The sequence below is a fragment of the Rhinopithecus roxellana genome, chromosome 8 (assembly GCF_007565055.1).
Source record: "Rhinopithecus roxellana isolate Shanxi Qingling chromosome 8, ASM756505v1, whole genome shotgun sequence".
In the NCBI taxonomy this organism is placed as follows: domain Eukaryota; kingdom Metazoa; phylum Chordata; class Mammalia; order Primates; family Cercopithecidae; genus Rhinopithecus; species Rhinopithecus roxellana.
In genome coordinates, this window is record NC_044556.1 from 20384688 (window position 1) to 20403227 (window position 18540).

The 18540-nt window shown below is 42.1% G+C and overlaps 1 protein-coding gene across 3 annotated transcripts in view; it reads right to left on the bottom strand.

Moving 5' to 3' along the window:
• Nucleotides 1-17294, bottom strand: part of GLMN (glomulin, FKBP associated protein) — a 60099-nt gene extending 42805 nt beyond the window's left edge. For all 3 annotated transcript variants that reach the window (XR_004058872.1, XM_030936492.1, XM_010370364.2), the window contains exons 1-6: nucleotides 17220-17294; nucleotides 16271-16339; nucleotides 15720-15845; nucleotides 3628-3747; nucleotides 2408-2516; nucleotides 1129-1366 (exon numbers count right to left, since the gene is read on the bottom strand). Coding sequence is in view for 2 of the 3 variants with exons in the window: in XM_030936492.1 (XP_030792352.1) it covers nucleotides 1129-1366; nucleotides 2408-2516; nucleotides 3628-3747; nucleotides 15720-15845; nucleotides 16271-16309 (632 nt within the window). In the remaining variant the exon portion in view is untranslated. The remainder of the gene's footprint in view (nucleotides 1-1128; nucleotides 1367-2407; nucleotides 2517-3627; nucleotides 3748-15719; nucleotides 15846-16270; nucleotides 16340-17219) is intronic.
• Nucleotides 17295-18540: the final 1246 nt, after the last annotated feature.

Genomic DNA, 18540 nt, shown 5'->3' on the forward strand with positions numbered 1-18540 from the left:
TCCTTCTGCCTCAGCCTCCAAGTAGCCAAAATTTAAAACTTACTGGTCCATGTAATTCAATAATCTAGTCTATCATTGTCCAATAGAAATATAACAGAGCCCCATATATAAGATCTTTTAGTAGACATATGAAAAAAGTAGTTAAGAATGGGAGAGATGATTTTAATAATTTATCTTAACCCAATATATCTGAAATATTGTCATTTCAACATGTTATCAATATAAAAATTATTGAGGTATTTTACTGTGTGTGTGTGTGTGTGTGTGTGTTTTTTAATAACAAGTCTTCAAAATCCAGGGGATATTTTATACTTAAAGTACATCTGAATTTTGACCAGCCATATGTCACATGCTCCAGCCATATTGAACAGTACATGTTTAGTCTATAGCACCCATGGAGGGAATGCTGTTGGGTGGATACTCTACTACTATTTTTGTGGTCAAGCTGGATGTTCTGTCTGGTGGTCCTTCTGCTGCTTTCTTTGAAAGAGTAAAACACAATTTCTCCACAGAGTTACACATATCTATTTCCCACACTCACCCTGAGCTACATGTATCTATTTCTCCCGCTTTCATTATTCACTTACTATGATGAATAAAGGCAATACAAAGAATATAAAGTAAATGAATGGATTTTGGTTTTATAATTATTAGTTTTTTAAAGACAGGGTCTTGCTCTGTTGCCCAGGCTGGAGTACAGTAGCCGATCATCATTCACTGCAGCCTCACATTCCTGGATTCAACCCATCCTCTAGCCTCAGCCTCCCAAGTAGTAGCACTACAGGTATATGGTATATTAGATGTATCCAGCTAATTTTTAAATTTTTTTTTGTAGAGATGGGGGTATCGCTATGTTGCCTAAGGCTGGTCTCAAACTCCTGGCCCCAAACAATCCTCTCATGTCAGTCTCCCAAAGTGATGGGGTTACATGTGTAAGCCACTACACCTGGCCTATAATTTTTTTAAATATAAATGTCTCAAGTTCCCATGCTGTATCAGTTGAAACCCACATTCTTCTAAAATTCAAAATCTCAAACTAGATTTCTATTTACATGTCAAACAAGGTGAAGAAAATTGAACTATCAATTACTTAAGTCCATTGTGAGATGTTCTTAAAATTATACTTACAATTTTAGTAATTCATCCTTTAACTTTTCATTTTCCAGTGAGTTTTCTTTGTTATCAATGACTTCTTCCACAAAAGGCTTAGTGAACTCTATTAAGGCCTTGCAACACTGACAAAGGCCATAGTCATCCATTTGTATTTGTTCTTTTGAGTATGGAACAGGAAGAAGAGATAGCTGATTCCAAAGGGTAGACAATGCTAATCCAACTGAATATGCCTTGTTATGAAGTTTCTGAATCACTAGAACAGAGATCAAGTTGTCGCTCATCAAGTATGCTAAACATGGGACAAGAAATTCGGCAAATGTGGAATTACAAGACACCTCCTCCTCCCATATTTTAACAGCTCTTGAAATCAAGATGACACATCACAGTCTAACTGGCAGTGTTTTTTATTCTTAGTTGTGCATAAAATAACACAGCATCTTGCCATGAAATGTTGTTTAGGTTATGTTTATAACAGACTATGTGTAACAGGCTATGTACTTAAGACAGAAACATGTTCTTTCCATGTTTTTTGGTGTTATAAACACAAAATATGAGAGTGTATTGTAAACTGTAAAGCACTATACAAACAGGAGGTGGTATTATTAGATTTTTTTCCCCTAGAAGACAGAATATTATAGGTGGTATGCAGCTGGTAGGCATTCATATTTAAAACAAATATAATTTCTGATTTCAGGTCCCTCTATCAGATTGTGCGATAAATGAATTTCCTAAAATGAAAAATAACCTCTTCCCATGGATACTGTCTGCCTCGGTTGCCAAGACCCATTACCTACCAATATTGTTACTGCACTCAGCCATGGAACCTTATCATCCCATATCTCCTCGTTGCATTCTTCAGCAGTACCTTTGCTATGCCCAAGCCACCTCCCAAAGCAGAGGTTGAGCAATGCCCTGCCTGATACTCTTCTGGACTACCATAATGCTATCAGATTTAGTAATGCAGACACCACAGAGGTAATCCTTGAAATATGTTTTGGGAGAAAATTCTAGATTTAAGCAGCAGATAGGAAGGTTAGGCAAAAAGGTATAGGTTTCAATATAGCACATGAAAAATAGTATGACATTCAACAGAATATTTACTGGGTACCCACTCTGGCCAGATACTATAATCTTTCCATGAGCAGCAGAATTCACATTGGCATTGCTATTATTCGTTTAAGCAGAGTACTCACTAATTAGCTGTAAACTTTGGTGTAGTACTGACATTTTGGGGTAACCATCAAGGCACTTAAAGATACAACAAGAAGTACTCTGATATTAAAATTCTCATTACCTGTTTGTAATGGCCGAAGCAAAAGAAGAATACTTTGGGATATCTGTTTTCCAGAGGGCTCTTCAATCAGTTCAAGCAAACCCAACAATAATTCCTTTGGACTGCATAACTATAAAAATATTCACAATTGAACCTGTTTAATACAAGTTGTATTTAAAGCCACATTATTACTATTTTAAAGAAGACATATATTGACAAAAAATATTATACAATTATGTTTTTGCTTAACATTAAAATTTACACAATTGTTAAAAAAAATACGCACTAGCAAAACACAGAATCTGTGATGGTCAAGAAGTAACTATAAAACTAAAAAGCAGCAAGAAGTCAATGGATCTTTAAGCTCAGGTTTCCTTTGCGCTTCACCTGTCTACTCTGAAATTGCCTTAATAAATTCCCAGGGGCTCCAGCAGGTGGGACCTTTCAATCCCACGCTACAAGCCTATTTAGACTAGTCCGGAATCGCTGCTGTATTTTTTGAACAGGTGAAACTTCGCATTGCTTTCTGACTGGCAATATCTTATCATCTCACTTGACTGGCTTTTTTTTAAAAGCTCCCAGCTCCCTTAGTCAATAACTCATACAGACGGAGCTCTCCTTCCAAATATATACTTGGGTATATTTACACTGATCACTAAGCAGTTTCTTATAACATCCTTTTTCTCAGAATTTTTCTTTCTTAGCCATCAAATATTGCCTTTAAACTCTACTAGCCTTTTACCAAGGGTCTCTTTCTAAGGTTGTTAGTCACAACTGATCTATGTTCTACCCCTATTCCTACTTTCATTTTAATCACTTGTATTCTAGGCTTTCGATTTTCTTTTAGGGAACATACCACAAAGGAAGAGGACTGAGATTTTAATTCTAGTTCTAATGTTGCCAAAAGATAAATGTGACCTTGAACTACCTCTCTAAACCTTGTATTCCACATCTATACAAAAAGTTACTTGTTAAAATATAGCTTCCCAGGTCTCTCCCTGGAGGTGCTGAATCAATGGGTCTGATATGAAGTTAATATGAGGTTAGAAAATTCTTTCATCCAGAGAATTTGGGAAATCCTGAAATGGAACTGCCTATCCAATCAATAAGACTGAGTCTTTTCTCCAACAAGTTCCTTTCTGCATGTACTTTCAGGCTAGTAGAGTTTAAAGGCAATAAACATTAAAGGGAACTATAAAATACTGCTGTGTGTTATGACAAAGAGAACCTTGTTAACTTACCTTTACTAATAAATCAAAGATCAAAAAATAAACTTTTCTTTTAGCATCCTCTTTATCTTTACACAAAAGGCATCGAACAACAGGACCAATGAGATTCCAGCCCATATTCTTGATGATGACCTGGAAAGACATTTTCAGAGTAAAGCAAACACTGCCATCTATAGGACTCTCGCAGTGTGCTTTCCTATCTTGGAAGAGCTCAGAATTGTCTCTGAAACAGGAAGATGACTGACAAGTGAGGCCTATGACATTTCACCATAGACTTTCCAGGGTTGGCTGCTGACAGATACCAACATTTTTAAATAGATAGTTTTTAATATGTTCACTGAGGAAAGGCAACAGGGTCTTTACTTTTTATCAGGCAAGTTGATGTTTCCCAAGATTTAAATAGTGCCTCTATTTCCAAAAAGAGAGTTAATTTGCTGAATACAGGTACTTAACTTCCACAGATAATTTTTCCTTATTCATAAAGAAATCCAGCCAATGCTCGTGTACCTTTTAAAGTTCCTTGGAGTCTCTAAATATAATCATTGTAATTTATATAAAAAGAAGGAATACGACTTCATTAACTTTCTCTCCTACATACAAGTGGCTTCTATGTTCAAAGATATTTCAGAATGCTTACCACACAAGTGGAAGTTTATCTTTATAATTACTAATTCACATTCATTATCAAAACCACTGATTTTCAAAAGTATCAACTGTCAGGCCTCTGAGCCAAAGCTAAGCCATCATATCCCGTGACCTGCATGTACACATCCAGATGGCTGGTTCCTGCCTTAACTGATGACATTCCACCACAGAAGAAGTGAAAACGGCCTGTTCCTGCCTGAACTGATGACGTTGCCTTGTGAAATTCCTTTTCCTGGCACATCCTGCCTCAAAAGCTCCCCCACTGAGCACCTTGTGACCCCCACCCCTGCCTGCCAGAGCACCCCCTTTGACTGTAGTTTTTTCTTCTACCTACCCAAATCCTATAAAACGGCCCCACCCCTATCTCCCTTCGCTGACACTTTTTGAACTCAGCCCGCCTGCACCCAGGTGATTAAAAAGCTTTATTGCTCACACAAAGCCTGTTTGGTGGTCTCTTCACACGGATGCCAGTGACGTTTTGGTGCCATGACTCGGATCGGGGGACCTCCTTCGGGAGATCAATCTCCTGTCCTCCTGCTCTTTGCTCTGTGAGAAAGATCCACCTACAACCTCAGGTCCTCAGACAGACCAGCCCAAGGAACAGCTCACCAATTTTAAATCCGGTAAGCGGCCTCTTTTTACTCTCTTCTCCAACCTCTCTCACTATCCCTCAACCTCTTTCTCCTTTCAGTCTTGGCACCACACTTCCATCTTTTCCTTCTCTTAATTTCAGTTCCTTTCCATTTCTGGTAGAGATAGAGGAGACGCGTTTTATCTGTGGACCCAAAACTCAGGCACTGGCCACGGACTCGGGAAGACAGCCTTCCCTTGGTGTTTACTCACGCGGGAATGGCTGCCTGATTATTCACCCACATTTCAGAGATGTCTGACCACACAGGGACGCCTGCCTTGGTCCTTCACCCTTAGCAGCAAGTACTGCTTTTCTGGGGGGCAAGAACCCCCCGACCCCTTCTCTCCATGTCTCTACCCCTTCTCCGCTTTTCTGGGGGGCAAGAACTCCCCGACCCCTTCTCTCCGTGTCTCCACCCCTTCTCTGCTTTTCTGGGTGTCAAGAACCCTCCGACCCCTTATCTCTGTGTCTCTACCCCTTCTCCGCTTTTCTGGAGGGCAAGAACCCCCCGACCTCTTCGTGTCTCTACCCCTTCTCCACTTTTCTGGGGGGCAAGCACCGCCCCCCCCACTCCTTCTCTCCATGTCTCTACTCTCTTTTCTCTGGGCTTGCCTCCTTCACTATGGGCAACATTCCACCCTCCATTCCTCCTTCTTCTCCTTTAGCCAGTGTTCTCAAGAACTTAAAACCTCTTCAACTCACACCTGACCTAAACCTAAACACCTTATTTTCTTCTACAATGCCACCTGACCCCGATACAAACTCGACAGTGGTTCCAAATAGCAAGAAAACGGCACTTTCAATTTTTCCATCCTACAAGATCTATATAATTCTTGTCGTAAAATGGGCAAACAGTCTGAGGTGTCTGACATCCAGGCATTCTTTCACACATCAGTCCCTCCCTAGTCTCTGCTCCCAATGCAACTCGTCCCAAATCTCCCTTCTTTCCCTCCCGCCTCTTCCCTCAGTCCCAACCCCAAGCATCGCTGAGTCTTTCTAATCTTCCTTTTCTACAGACCCATCTGACCTCTCCTCACCAGGCCGAGCTAGGTCCCAATTTTTCCTCAGCCTCCGCTCCCCACCCATAATCCTTTTATCACCTCCCCTCCTCACACCCGGTCTGGCTTAGTTTTGTTCCACGACTAGCCCTCCCCACCTGCCCAGCAATTTCCTCTTAAAAAGGTGACTAGAGCTAAAGACATAGTCAAGGTTAATGTTCCTTTTTCTTTATCCGACCTCTCCCAAATCAGTTAGCGTTTAGGCTCTTTTTCATCAAATATGAAAAACCCAGCCCAGTTCACGGCTTGTTTGGCAGCAACCCTGAGATGCTTTACAGCCCTAGACCCTAAAATGTCAAAAGGCCGTCTTATTCTCAATATACATTTTATTATCCAATCCATTCCCGACATTAAATAAAACTCCAAAAATTAGATTCCAGCCCTCGAACCCCACAACAGGACTTAATTAACCTCGCCTTCAAGGTGTATAATAATAAAGGCAGCCAAGTAGCAACGTATTTCTGAGTTGCAATTCCTTGCCTCCACTCTGAGACAAACCCCAGCCACATCTCCAGCACACAAGAACTTCCAAATGCCTGAACTGCAGCAGCCAGTCATTCCTCCAGGACCGCCTCCCCCAGAAGCTTGCTACAAGTGCTGGAAATCTGGCCACTGGGCCAAGGAATGTCTGCAGCCCAGGATTCCTCCTAAGCCGTGTCTCATCTATGGGAACCCACAGAAAATTGGAGTGTTCGACTCGCCTGGGAGCCACTCCCAGAGCCCCTAGAACTCTGGCCCAAGGCTCTCTGACTCCTTCCCAGATCTTCTTGGCTTAGCGGCTAAAGACTGACGCTGCCCAATCACCTCGGAAGCCTCCTGGACCATCACAGACACTTTAGGTAACTCTCACAGTGGAGGGTAAGTCCATCCCCTTCTTAATCAATACGGAGGCTACCCACTCCACATTACCTTCTTTTCAAAGGCCTGTTTCCTTTGCCTCCATAACTGTTGTGGGTATTGACGGCCAGGTTTCTAAACCTCTTAAAACTCCCCAACTCTGGTGCCAACTTAGACAACATTTTTTTATGCACTCCTTTTTAGTTATCCCCACCTGCCCAGCTCCCTTATTAGGTCGAGACATTTTAAATTATCTGCTTCCCTGACTGTTCCTGGACTACAGCCACACCTCAGTGATGCTGTTTTCCCCAGTTCAAAGCCTCCTTTGCATCCTCCTCTCGTACCCCCCCCACCGTAACCCACAAGTATAGGATGCCTCTACTCCCTCCTTGGCGACTGATCATGCACCCCTTACCATCCCATTAAAACCTCATCACCCTTACCCCGCTCAATGCCAATATCCCATCCCACAGTACGCTTTGAAAGAATTAAAGACTGTTATCACTCAACTGTTAGAGCACGGCCTTTTAAAGCCTATAAACTCTTCTTACAATTCCCCCATTTTACCTGTCCTAGACCCAGACAAGCCTTACAGGTTAGTTCAGGATCTGCACCTTATCAACCAAATTGTCTTGCCTCTCCACCCCATAGTGCCAAACCCATATATTCTCCTATCCTCAATACTTCCCTCCACAACCCAGTATTCTGTTCTGGATCTCAAACACGCTTTCTTTATATTCCTTTGCACCCTTCATCCCAGCCTCTCTTCGCTTCCACTTGGACTGACCGTGACACCCATCAGGCTCAGCAAATTACCTGGGCTGTACTGCCGCAAGGCTTCACAGACAGCCCCCATGACTTCAGTCAAGCCCAAATTTCTTCCTCATCTGTTACCTATCTCGGCATAATTCTCAAAAAAACACATGTGCTCTCTCCGCTGATCATGTCCGGCTTATCTCCCAAACCCCAATCCCTTCTACAAAACAACTCCTTTCCTTCCTAGGCATGGTTAGTGTGGTCAGAATTCTTACACAAGAGCCAGGACTGCATCATGCAGCCTTTCTGTCCAAACTTGACCTTACTGTTTTAGCCTAGCTCTCATGTCTGCGTGCAGTGGCTGCCGCTGCTTTAATACTTTTAGAGGCCCTAAAAATCACAAACCGTGCTCAACTCACTCTCTACAGTTGTCATAACTTCCAAAATCTATTTTCTTCCTCCCATCTGACACATATACTTTCTGCTCCCTGGCTCCTTCAGCTATACCCACTCTGTGTTGAGTCTCCCACAATTACGATTGTTTCTGGCCTGGACTTCAATCCGACCTCCCACATTATTCCTGATACCACACCTGACCCCCATGACTGTATCTCTCTGATCCACCTGACATTTACCCCATTTCCCCATATTTCCTTCTTTCCTGTTCCTCACCCTGAACACACTTGGTTTATTGATGGCAGTTCCACCAGGCCTAATCACCACTCACCAGCAAAGACAGGCTATGCTATGGTATCTTCCACATCTATCATTGAGGCTACCACTCTGCCTCGCTCCACTACCTCTCAGCAAGCCGAACTAGTTGCCTTAACTCGGGCCCTCACTCTTGCAAAAGGACTACGCGTCAATATTTATACTGACTCTAAATACGCCTTCCATATCCTACACCACCATGCTGTTATATGGGCTGAAAGAGATTTCCTCACTATGCAATGGTCCTCCATCATTAATGCCTCTTTAATAAAAACGCTTCTCAAAGTCGCTTTACTTCCAAAGGAAGCTGGAGTCATTCACTGCAAGGGCCATCAAAAAGGCATCAGATCCCATTGCTCAGGACAATGCTTATGTTGATAAGTTAGCTAAAAAAGCAGCTAGCGTTCCAACTTCTGTCCCTGACGGTCAGTTTTTCTCCTTCACATTGGTCATTCCCACCTACTCCCCCACTGAAACTTCCACCTATCAATCTCTTCCCACACAAGGCAAATGGTTCTTAGATGAAAGAAAATATCACCTTCCAGCCTCACAGGCCCATTCTATTCTGTCGTCATTTCATAACCTCTTCCATGTAGGTTACAAGCTGCTAGCCTGTCTCTTAGAACTCTCATTTCCTTTCCATTGTGGAAATCTATCCTCAAGGAAATCACTTCTCAGTGTTCCATCTGCTATTCTATTATACCCTTCAGGGATTGTTCAGGCCCCCTCCCTTTCCTACACATCAAGCTTAGGGATTTGCCCGCACCCAGGACTGGCAAATTGACTTTACTCACGTGCCTGGAGTCAGGAAATTAAAATACCTCTTGGTCTGGGTAGACACTTTCACTGGATAGGTAGAGGCCTTTCCCACAGGGTCTGAAAAGGCCACCGTGGTCATTTCTTCCCTTCTGTCAGACATAATTCCTCGGTTTAGCCTTCCCACCTCTATATAGTCTGATAATGGACCAGCCTTCACTAGTCAAATCACCCAAGCAGTTTCTCAGGCTCTTGGTATTCAGTGAGACCTTCACACCCCTTACAGTCCTCAATCTTCAAGAAAGGTAGAACGGACTAATGGTCTTTTAAAAACACACCTCACCAAGCTCAGCCACCAACTTAAAAAGGACTGGACAATACTTTTACCACTTGCCTTCTCAGAATTCGGGCCTGTCCTTGGAATGCTACTGGTTACAGCCCATTTAAGCTCCTGGATAGACGCTCCTTTTTATTAGGCCCCAGTCTCATTCCAGACACCAGACCAACTTGCATTGTGCCCCCAAAAACTGGTCATCCCTACTATCTTCTGTCTAGTCATACTCCTATTCGCCGTTCTCAACTACTCCTAAATGCCTGGCTCTTGTTTACACTGTTTCTCCAAGCCATCACAGCTGATATCTCCTGCTGCTATCCCCCACTCTTAACTGCCTCTTAAAGTAAATAAATAATCTTTGCTGACAGGGCTATGCTGAACCTCCTTGGGCACTCTCTAATTGGATGTCCTGGGTCATCCCATTTCTTAGTCCTTTAATACCTGTTTTTCTCCTTCTCTTATTCGGACCTTTTGTCTTCCGTTTAGTTTTTCAATTCATACAAAACCCCATCCAGGCCATCACCAATCATTCCATACGACAAATCCTCCTAACAACCCCACAATATTGCCTCTTACCACAAAATCTTCCTTCAGCTTAATCTCTGCCACTCTAGGTTCCCATGCCGCCCCTAATCCCGCTTGAAGCAGCCCTGAGAAACATCACCCATTATCTCTCCATACCACCCCACAAAAATTTTCACCACCCCAACACTTCAACACTATTTTGTTTTATTTTTCTTATTAATATAAGAAGACAGGAATGTCAGGCCTCTGAGCCAAAGCTAAGCCACCACATACACATCCAGATGGCTGGTTTCTGCCTTAACTGAAGACATTCCACCACAAAAGAAGTGAAAATGGCCTGTTCCTGACTGAACTGATGACGTCTTGTGAAATTCCTTTTCCTGGCACATCCTGCCTCAAAAGCTCCCCCACTGAGCACCTTGTGACCCCCACCCCTGCCTGCCAGAGAACAACCCCCTTTGACTGTAATTTTCCTTTAACTACACAAATCCTATAAAACGGCCCCACCCCTATCTCCCTTCACTGATTCTCTTTTTGGACTCAACCCACCTGCACCCAGGTGATTAAAAAGCTTTATTGCTCACACAAAGCCTGTTTGGTGGTCTCTTCACACGGACGTGAGTGACATCAACAATGTATTCCACTTCTCTGGCCTGCTTTGTACTTTAACTCATCAGTATTTACCAAGCCTACACTACAATATTCTAGGGATTAGAAATAAAGTGAGGAACACACTGGATAAGATCACTCCTAGAGTTTACATTCTAGAGTCCTTCTTTAAAAGTACGGTGGCTGGCTGGGTGCAGTGGCTCATGTTGCTAATCCCAGCACTTTGGGAGGCTGAGGCAGGAGGATCACTTGAGCCCAGGAGTTTGAGACCAGCCTGGGCAACCTAGTGAGACCCTGTCTCTATTTTTTAAAGTTATTTATTTATTTATTTATTTTGAGACTGAGTCTTGCTCTATTGCCCAGGCTGGAGTGCAGTGGCGCTATCTCAGCTCACTGCAAGCTCTGCCTCCTGGGTTCACATCATTCTCCTGCCTCAGCCTCCTGACTAGCTGGGACTACAGGTGCCCACCACCAGGCCCGGCTAATTTTTTGTATTTTTTTTTTCAGTAGAGATGGGGTTTCACCGTGCTAGCCAGGATGGTCTGGATCTCCTGACTGCACGATCCACCCACCTCGGCCTCCCAAAGTGCTGGGATTACAGGCGTGAGCCACCACGCCCAGTCTTTGTTTTTTTTTTTTTTTTTTTTTTTTTTTTTTTTTTTTTTTTTAAAGCATGGTGGCTCATGCCTGTAATCCCAACACTTTGGGAGGCTGAGGTGGGCGGATCACTTGAGCAGCCTGGGCAACATGGTCAAACCCTGTCTACAAAATACAAAAATTAGATAGGCCTGGTGGCACACGTTTGTAGTTCCAGCTACTTGGGAGGATGAGTGGGAGGATGGCCTGAGCCTGGGAGGCAGAGGTAGCAGTGAGCTGTGATCACACCTCTGCAAACCAGCCTGGGTGACAGAGACAGACCCTATCTCAAAACAATAGATAAATAAAGAAAAAGCAGATCTAACCCATCTGACACGGGATGAATAACCAGAATAGAAAAGAAGCTCAAACAACACTAAGGGAAAAAAAACTAATAATCCAATAAAAAAATTGGCAAAAGATTTGAATAGCCATTCCCTGAAAGAAGGCATACAAATTGCAAACAAGCATATGAAAAGGTGTGCATCATGATCATCAGAGAAATGCAAATCAAAACTACAGTGGGATATCATCTCACCCCAGTTAAAATGGCTTATATCCAAAAGACAGTCAATAACAAATGCTGGCAAGGATGTGGAGAAAAGGAAACCCTCATATATTGTTGGTGGGAATGTGAATTAGTACAACCATTAATAAGAACAGTTTGGCAGTTCCTCAAAAAATACAAAAATAGAGCTACCATATGATCCAGCAATCCCACTGCTGGGTATATACCCAAAAGAAAGGAAATCACTATATTGAAGAGACATTTGCACTCCCATATTCATTGCAGCACTGTTTACAATATCTCAGATTTGGAAGCAACCTAAGTGTCCATGAACAAATGAATGGGTAAAGAAAATGTGGTACGTATACACAATGGCGTACTATTCGGCCACATAAAAGAATGACAGCTTGTCATTTGCAATAACATGGATGGGACTGTAGACCATTATGTTAAGTGAAAGAAGTCAGGCACAGAAAAACATTGAATGTTCTCACTTTTTTGTGGGATGTGAAAAAACCATACAACTGAACTCACGGACACAGAGAGTAGAAGGATGGTTACTAGAGGCTGAAAAGAGTAGTGGGAGGCAGGGAAGATGGCTAACGGGTACCAAAAAAAAAAAAAAATAGTTATCAGTAATGAATAAGACCTACTATTTGATAGCACAACAGGGTGACTACAGTTAATAACTAACTGCACATTTTAAAGTAACTGAGTGTAACTGAATTGTAACACAAAGGATAAATGCTTGAGGGGATGGATACCCCATTCTCCATGATGTGCTTATTACACATTGCATGTCTGTATCAAAACATCTCATGTACCCATCAATATATATGCCTTCTATGTAGCCAGAAAAATTATAATTTTTTTTAAATTCTAGGAAGCTGATCTAGGAAGAAGACAAAATGACACCTATAATACCTCATATTGACCCCAGTCTTGTAAGATAATAAAAATAGAGCTTAGGATACAGTAGTCTCCCCACTTATCTGCAGGGAGTACATTCCAAGACACCCAGTGGATGCCTGAAACCATGAATAGTACCAAATGCTATATATAAATACTATACATGCATATCTGTAACAAAGTTTAATTTATAAATTGAGATTAACAATACAACAATTACAATATACTGTAATAAATAGTATGTGAATGGTCTCTCACAAAGCAGTAAATAGCAAATCTTTTTTTTCTTTAATTCACTTTTTTTTTAATATTTAGTGGACTTTTTTTATACTTTAAGTTCTAGGATACATGTGCACAACGTGCAGGTTTGTTACATATATATGCCACGTTGGTGTGCAACACCCAATTCACTCTTACAGTTGAAGATAATAGTAAATCTTGGTCAATTTTGATAAGATTTTTCACCTGGCAAGAAAATTAAATTGTAGTCAGTTTTGTTGTTGTTGAGATGGGTCTCACTCTGTTTCCTGGGCCGGAGTGCAGTGGTACGATCTTGGCTCACTGCAGTCTCCGCCTCCCGGGTTCAAGCAATTCTCCTATCTCAGTCTCCTGAGTAGCTGGGATTACAGGGGCACGCCATCACACCCGACTAATTCTTGCATTTTTAGTGGAGACAGGGTTTCACCATGTTGGCCAGGCTGGTCTCAAACTCCTGACCCTCAGGTGATCCACCCGCCTCGGCCTCCCAAAGTGCTGGGATTATAGTCGTGAACCACTGTGCCTGGCCTGTAGTCAGTTTTGAACATTGTCTTATCAGTATCTAAACCTTTGCATTTAGCTGACTACATATTGCAAAGGTGATTCTCAAACTATTAAGACTAAGCCTCACAATGTTTAAATCTATCCCATTAGCTATTCAGAAGCATGCTAAAAATAAAACACTGAGGCATGCAATGCCTGAAAAATACTTTGTTTATACTTCCCTTTTCCTTCTGCCTCATAGATGTGGCGCTGATCCTCATCTCCTTGGTAGGCCTCTTCTCTCTACCTGTTTCTTAAATTCCTCAAGATGGGATCTTGGGCCTCTTCTCTTCGGCCCCTTTTCTGTGAACTCAGGTAAATTCTTGTTTTTTTTCACCCCTCAATGCTTCAATTACCCAATCTTTACATAAAGTCTCACAGATATGTGTCTCAGAGATCTACATCTTAATTCCTATATCTACTAAGCTCAAAACCCTATTTTCCAATTGACTGCTGTACTTAAACTCAAACTTTCTAAAAGTCAAATCACTTGTTCCTTCAGTAAACTTTTCCCTCTACTTAGGCTGCCTTTTTCTGTTCGATATCATATGTTATCCTTTTAGAGGCTAGAAACCCAGTCATTTTTGATGCCTCACCCTCTCAATCAATCAATCCCCTGTATTCTACCCTAAAATCATACGCCATGCAGCACTAACCAGCGGTACAGCAGAGTAGTTAGGAGCTCCAAAACCATGCTACACAGGTCTGAATCTTGGATGTTACATAAAAGCTGACTTACTTTTGGGCAAGTCATTTAACCTTTCAGTCAAAATGAATACTTACTTTCTGAGATTTTGGAGAGACTAATTAAGTTAATAAATGTAAAGGACTAAAGACAGCATCTGGCACATGTAAATACTCAATAAATATTAGTTGTTATTAATTTTTTATTATTAGCTAAAAGCTAAGTACTTTTGAAGGTTATCCTCTGAGAACGCAATTAGAAAAAAATCAAGAAGAGTTTAAAAAACAAAAAATTTATTATATTGGGGGTTACAAAGTTATAAACATATATTAAAAACAATAAAATCTCCTAATTATTTTAATAAAAAATAAGAAGGGTATAAGCCATTTGAACTACTAAGAGATGCTATAATAATGTATGATTAAAAAGTTTTAGGAATCCCCCAAATCCAATCAAGATGCCCTGGAGAGAAACACAGGTCAACACGACTACACTGTGATATCAAGAAAGAAAACTTCTAATAAATAAGTAGCACTGCAAATGAAGAAAGAGTGTGTACCTAGAAAGAAGATGGTCTTTGTATTAGTCTGTTCTCACGCTGCTTCTATGAAAAAATACCTAAGCCTGGGTAATTTAGAAAGAAAAGAGGTTTAACTGACATGCAGTTCCACATGGCTAGGGAGGCCTCAGGAAACTTACAACCATGGTGGAAGGCACCTCTTCACAGGGCAGCAGGAGAGGGGCTGAGTGCCAACAGGTGAAATGCCAGATGGTTATAAAACCATCAGACCTCGTGAGAACTCACTCACTATGATGAGAAGCATGTGGGAAACCACCCCCTTGATTCAATCACCTCCACCTGGTCCCACCCTTGACACACAGGGACTATTACAATTCAAGGTGAGATCTGGGTGGGGACACAGAACCAAACCATAGCAGTCTTCCTTATAAGGAGTATCCAAAGACACAAAATTTGGCAGGGTGTTGCCAACACAGTGTCCCAGGAAAAAGTTATTCCTGATTCACAAATAAGATCCTTTTCTATTGTAGAGGATGACTTCTCAAACTATTGTAACTGGATGATACTGGCTAGCATAATGACATATAGCTTTCCTCCTGTTCTGATTCTAAGCACATAAAATACCGCTTTAATTAAAATTTGGTTTTCTATACACATTTGGCTGGAGGAGAATGGGCTGATCACCCAAAATGAATATTTAGCCTGCTTGATATATTTTTCAATGTAAATTAATAACCCGAACACCATTTTTGGACTCCCTAAACCAGAAGTAATTGTTTCTTCTAAAAACTCTTTACTTCAACTATAGCGCTTATTTTATTTATTTTGCCTCATTATTGTTAGTTGTTTACATGTTTATCTGTTTGACCAGATTGTAAGTACCTTCAAGTATATGACTGTTTCTTTTCTTTTTTTCTGAGATGGCCTTACTCTGTCGCCCGGGCTAGTCTCAAACTCCTGGACTCAAGTGATCTGCCTGCCTCGGCCTCCCACAGTGCTGGGATTACAAGCGTGAGCCACTACACCCGACCTGAATATTTCTAATTCTTTTTTTGTCTTCAGTTCCTTACAGTGAAAATTTAAGTAGATTCTTAAATGTTTGATGGATAAATGACTGGATGAATAGCATCATGTGATTATTCTCTTCCCAAGACTGAAAAGTAAACACCAAGATTGTACGTACCTTGTTCTTTTCATTTTGAATAATTTCTAATAGCTGGTCTATGTGCCCTTCTTCTATGCATCTTTGCCCAGCTAACTGAAATAGGCCAAAATCTTCTTCTTTAAAGTCTTGCTCTTCTAGGATTTGCTGGCAAAAAAAACCCCAAAAAACAAAAGAACAAATGTGTATGCAAATAAAAATTAAATACAGTAACTTCTTATCTATGAAAAAAGGAAATCTGTTTAAATTCGAGATAAATGTAACGTAAATAACACATGTATCAAAATTAGGATTACCCTAATAAATACTTTAATAAATGACCTTGAAATCTACTGTACCAGTGAAACCTATGAAAAGGATCAGGATTAAAATGTAAAAGGTCATTTAGATAAGCATGTCACCTGGAGAAATAATCCAATCTGCCTCCCCCACTCACGTTCTTTACAGGTCAAAAAAAGCAAGGATTAAAGAAGATAAACAATTTGAGTGACCACAAATATAATTAAAAACCATCTGTGCCCTTCCCATATTTTGAAAGGTATTTAATTTTACAAAAATTAAAAAAAACTTACACATCTCTTTATTATAGACTGAAGTTCCTCTACAGCCATTCCTATTTCTCCCAGTTTCGAAGCTAAAATCTACAAATACAAAACACACTATTAAATATCCGTGATATTACATTTAAGTATTCAAAAGTTATGTTTCAGTGTGATAAATTATTAGTAAATACAATAAAGAAAATGGAAAGTTTTTGTTGTTGTGTTTTTTTGGTCCAATAGCATGCTAGGAGAAAATGTAAAGTTCTAAGGTTGAAATGTTATTACTGAATCTTAGTATGTTTGTCTAAGAAAATAAAGTGTTTTTTTTGGAAGCCCTTATTGCATCTTTTAAGTTTTCTAGGAGCATAGTTTTGAAAGCTATTTTGAAGGAAAAAAAGAAAAAACTCTCGAGCAGTCCCAAGAGGCAAGGCAAATACGAACTAAAGGGCTTTTAAAAAGCAAAGTACTTCTTTATGAAAAAAAAATTCCAAAAGGTGGACCTGAAATCAAATTTTCTAATCATTAGGGGATTTTTTAATGTCTCACCTCACAAAAACTGGGGTGCAACACAAGCTTATCTATAGGGGGTGAAGATTCAGATGCCCTCCATCCCATTTCTCGGAGTTGCAGTACCAAAGTGATCAATCCAGCTAGGGAAATCACTGTATCACACGGAGACAAGGCAACGGCGGCCTTCCGGAGAAGACCATCGCTTCTCCCGGAGGCAAGGCTCGGCCCCAAACCCTCAGTAGGGGCGCGGGTCAGCCCGGTTCTCAGCGCAGCGCGCTATAAGGCGAATAACACCCCAGCGCGCGTGCGGGCGGCATCAGAGGAAGCCATGTCTTCCGATTCCTGCTCGCCTAGGTGTGCAGGCTCCACCACCTCGCGTGGCCTATTCGGCCCGCGGCACCAAGTCCGCCGCGGCTCACAGCCAACCGCTAGCCCTGGCCACCCCGAACCTCTCCACGACTCCACTTACCGGCCAGACCTCTCGCCTCTCCCAGCCGCCGCCACCTCCTCCGGCCACTTAGCCCGCTCTTCTGGCCCCGCCCCACGCCAGCGGGGTCCGCCTCGCGCTACGCGTAGGAAGGCGGGGCCTAGGGGCAAGACGCCGGAGCTAGTCCCGGTCCCGCAGACTACTCTCCCCCATGGCGGACTGTACTGGGCCGGTTCTGCCGGCCGCAAGGCCGGGGCTCCTCGCCGCTCTCGAAAAGCCGCAGGTAGGAGCAAGGATGTCTTCCCACTTTGGGACCCTGAAAGCTGGACCGCGATCTCCAGTTTCTAGACCGAAGCGCGCGGGCGCTCCTGAAAGGCAGCTTCAGGGGAGGGGTTCTCCCAGGTAGAGAAGGCCGAAAACTTCCCACCGCCGTCCGCTCCCCCTGCGAAAGATCTCCTGGCCGGCCCCTCACCCTTGACGTCAGTGTTGCAGGATTTCCCTCGCGCGGGCCGTGGCCCCAGCCTCTGAGAGAAAGTACAGTGGAGGCGCCGGGAACCCAGGCCTGGGGTCCCCGGGATTTCGGGGCAAGTGACTAGGGCAGCGTTGGCAGCTGGTCTTGAACCTAGGACCGGTCCTCCTTTCCAGACTGCTTGGGTGCCCGGTTCTTTGAGGTGCCGGACTCCCCTCTTCTCCCAGAGAGGACGTTTGGCAGACGGAGAGAGAGGTTTCCCTAAAAAGTACCCAGATCTCAGATTTTCAGGAATGGTTAATTAAGCAACTATGATACAGAAGAAAATTCAATCCCCAAAGATACATTTTAACCAAGAAAATTAAACAGTAATCAATTTGCAAAACAAATTGCTTTCCCTTCCTATTTCATTTTGATTTACACACGATTGGACATAAAATATGTGGAAAAGAAGAAAAGTTGGTCTAGTTTGTTATTTGTGTAGGAATCTATCTTGTACCTAATGTGTTTGTATAGGCCTGACCTACTGCCACGATGTGTAGCTTAACTGCAGGGATGCATTTTGAGAAATGCGTTGTTAAGCAATTTCATCCTTGTGTGACCATCACAGAGTGCACTTACACAAACTTAGATGGTATAGCCTACTTACACACTAGGCTATATGATACAGCCTATTGCTCCCAGGCTGCAAACCTGCACAGCATGTTACTGTACTAAGTATTGTAGGCAATTGTATATCTAAACATAGAAAAGGTACAGTAAAAATACAGTATTTTAGTCTTATGAGACCGCTGTCTGTATGCTGTCCGTCGTTGACAAAATGTCATTATGTGGCACATGACTATTTTGTTGTAGGTACTAAACAGACAACTACTTTGAAACAAGAGATGCTTC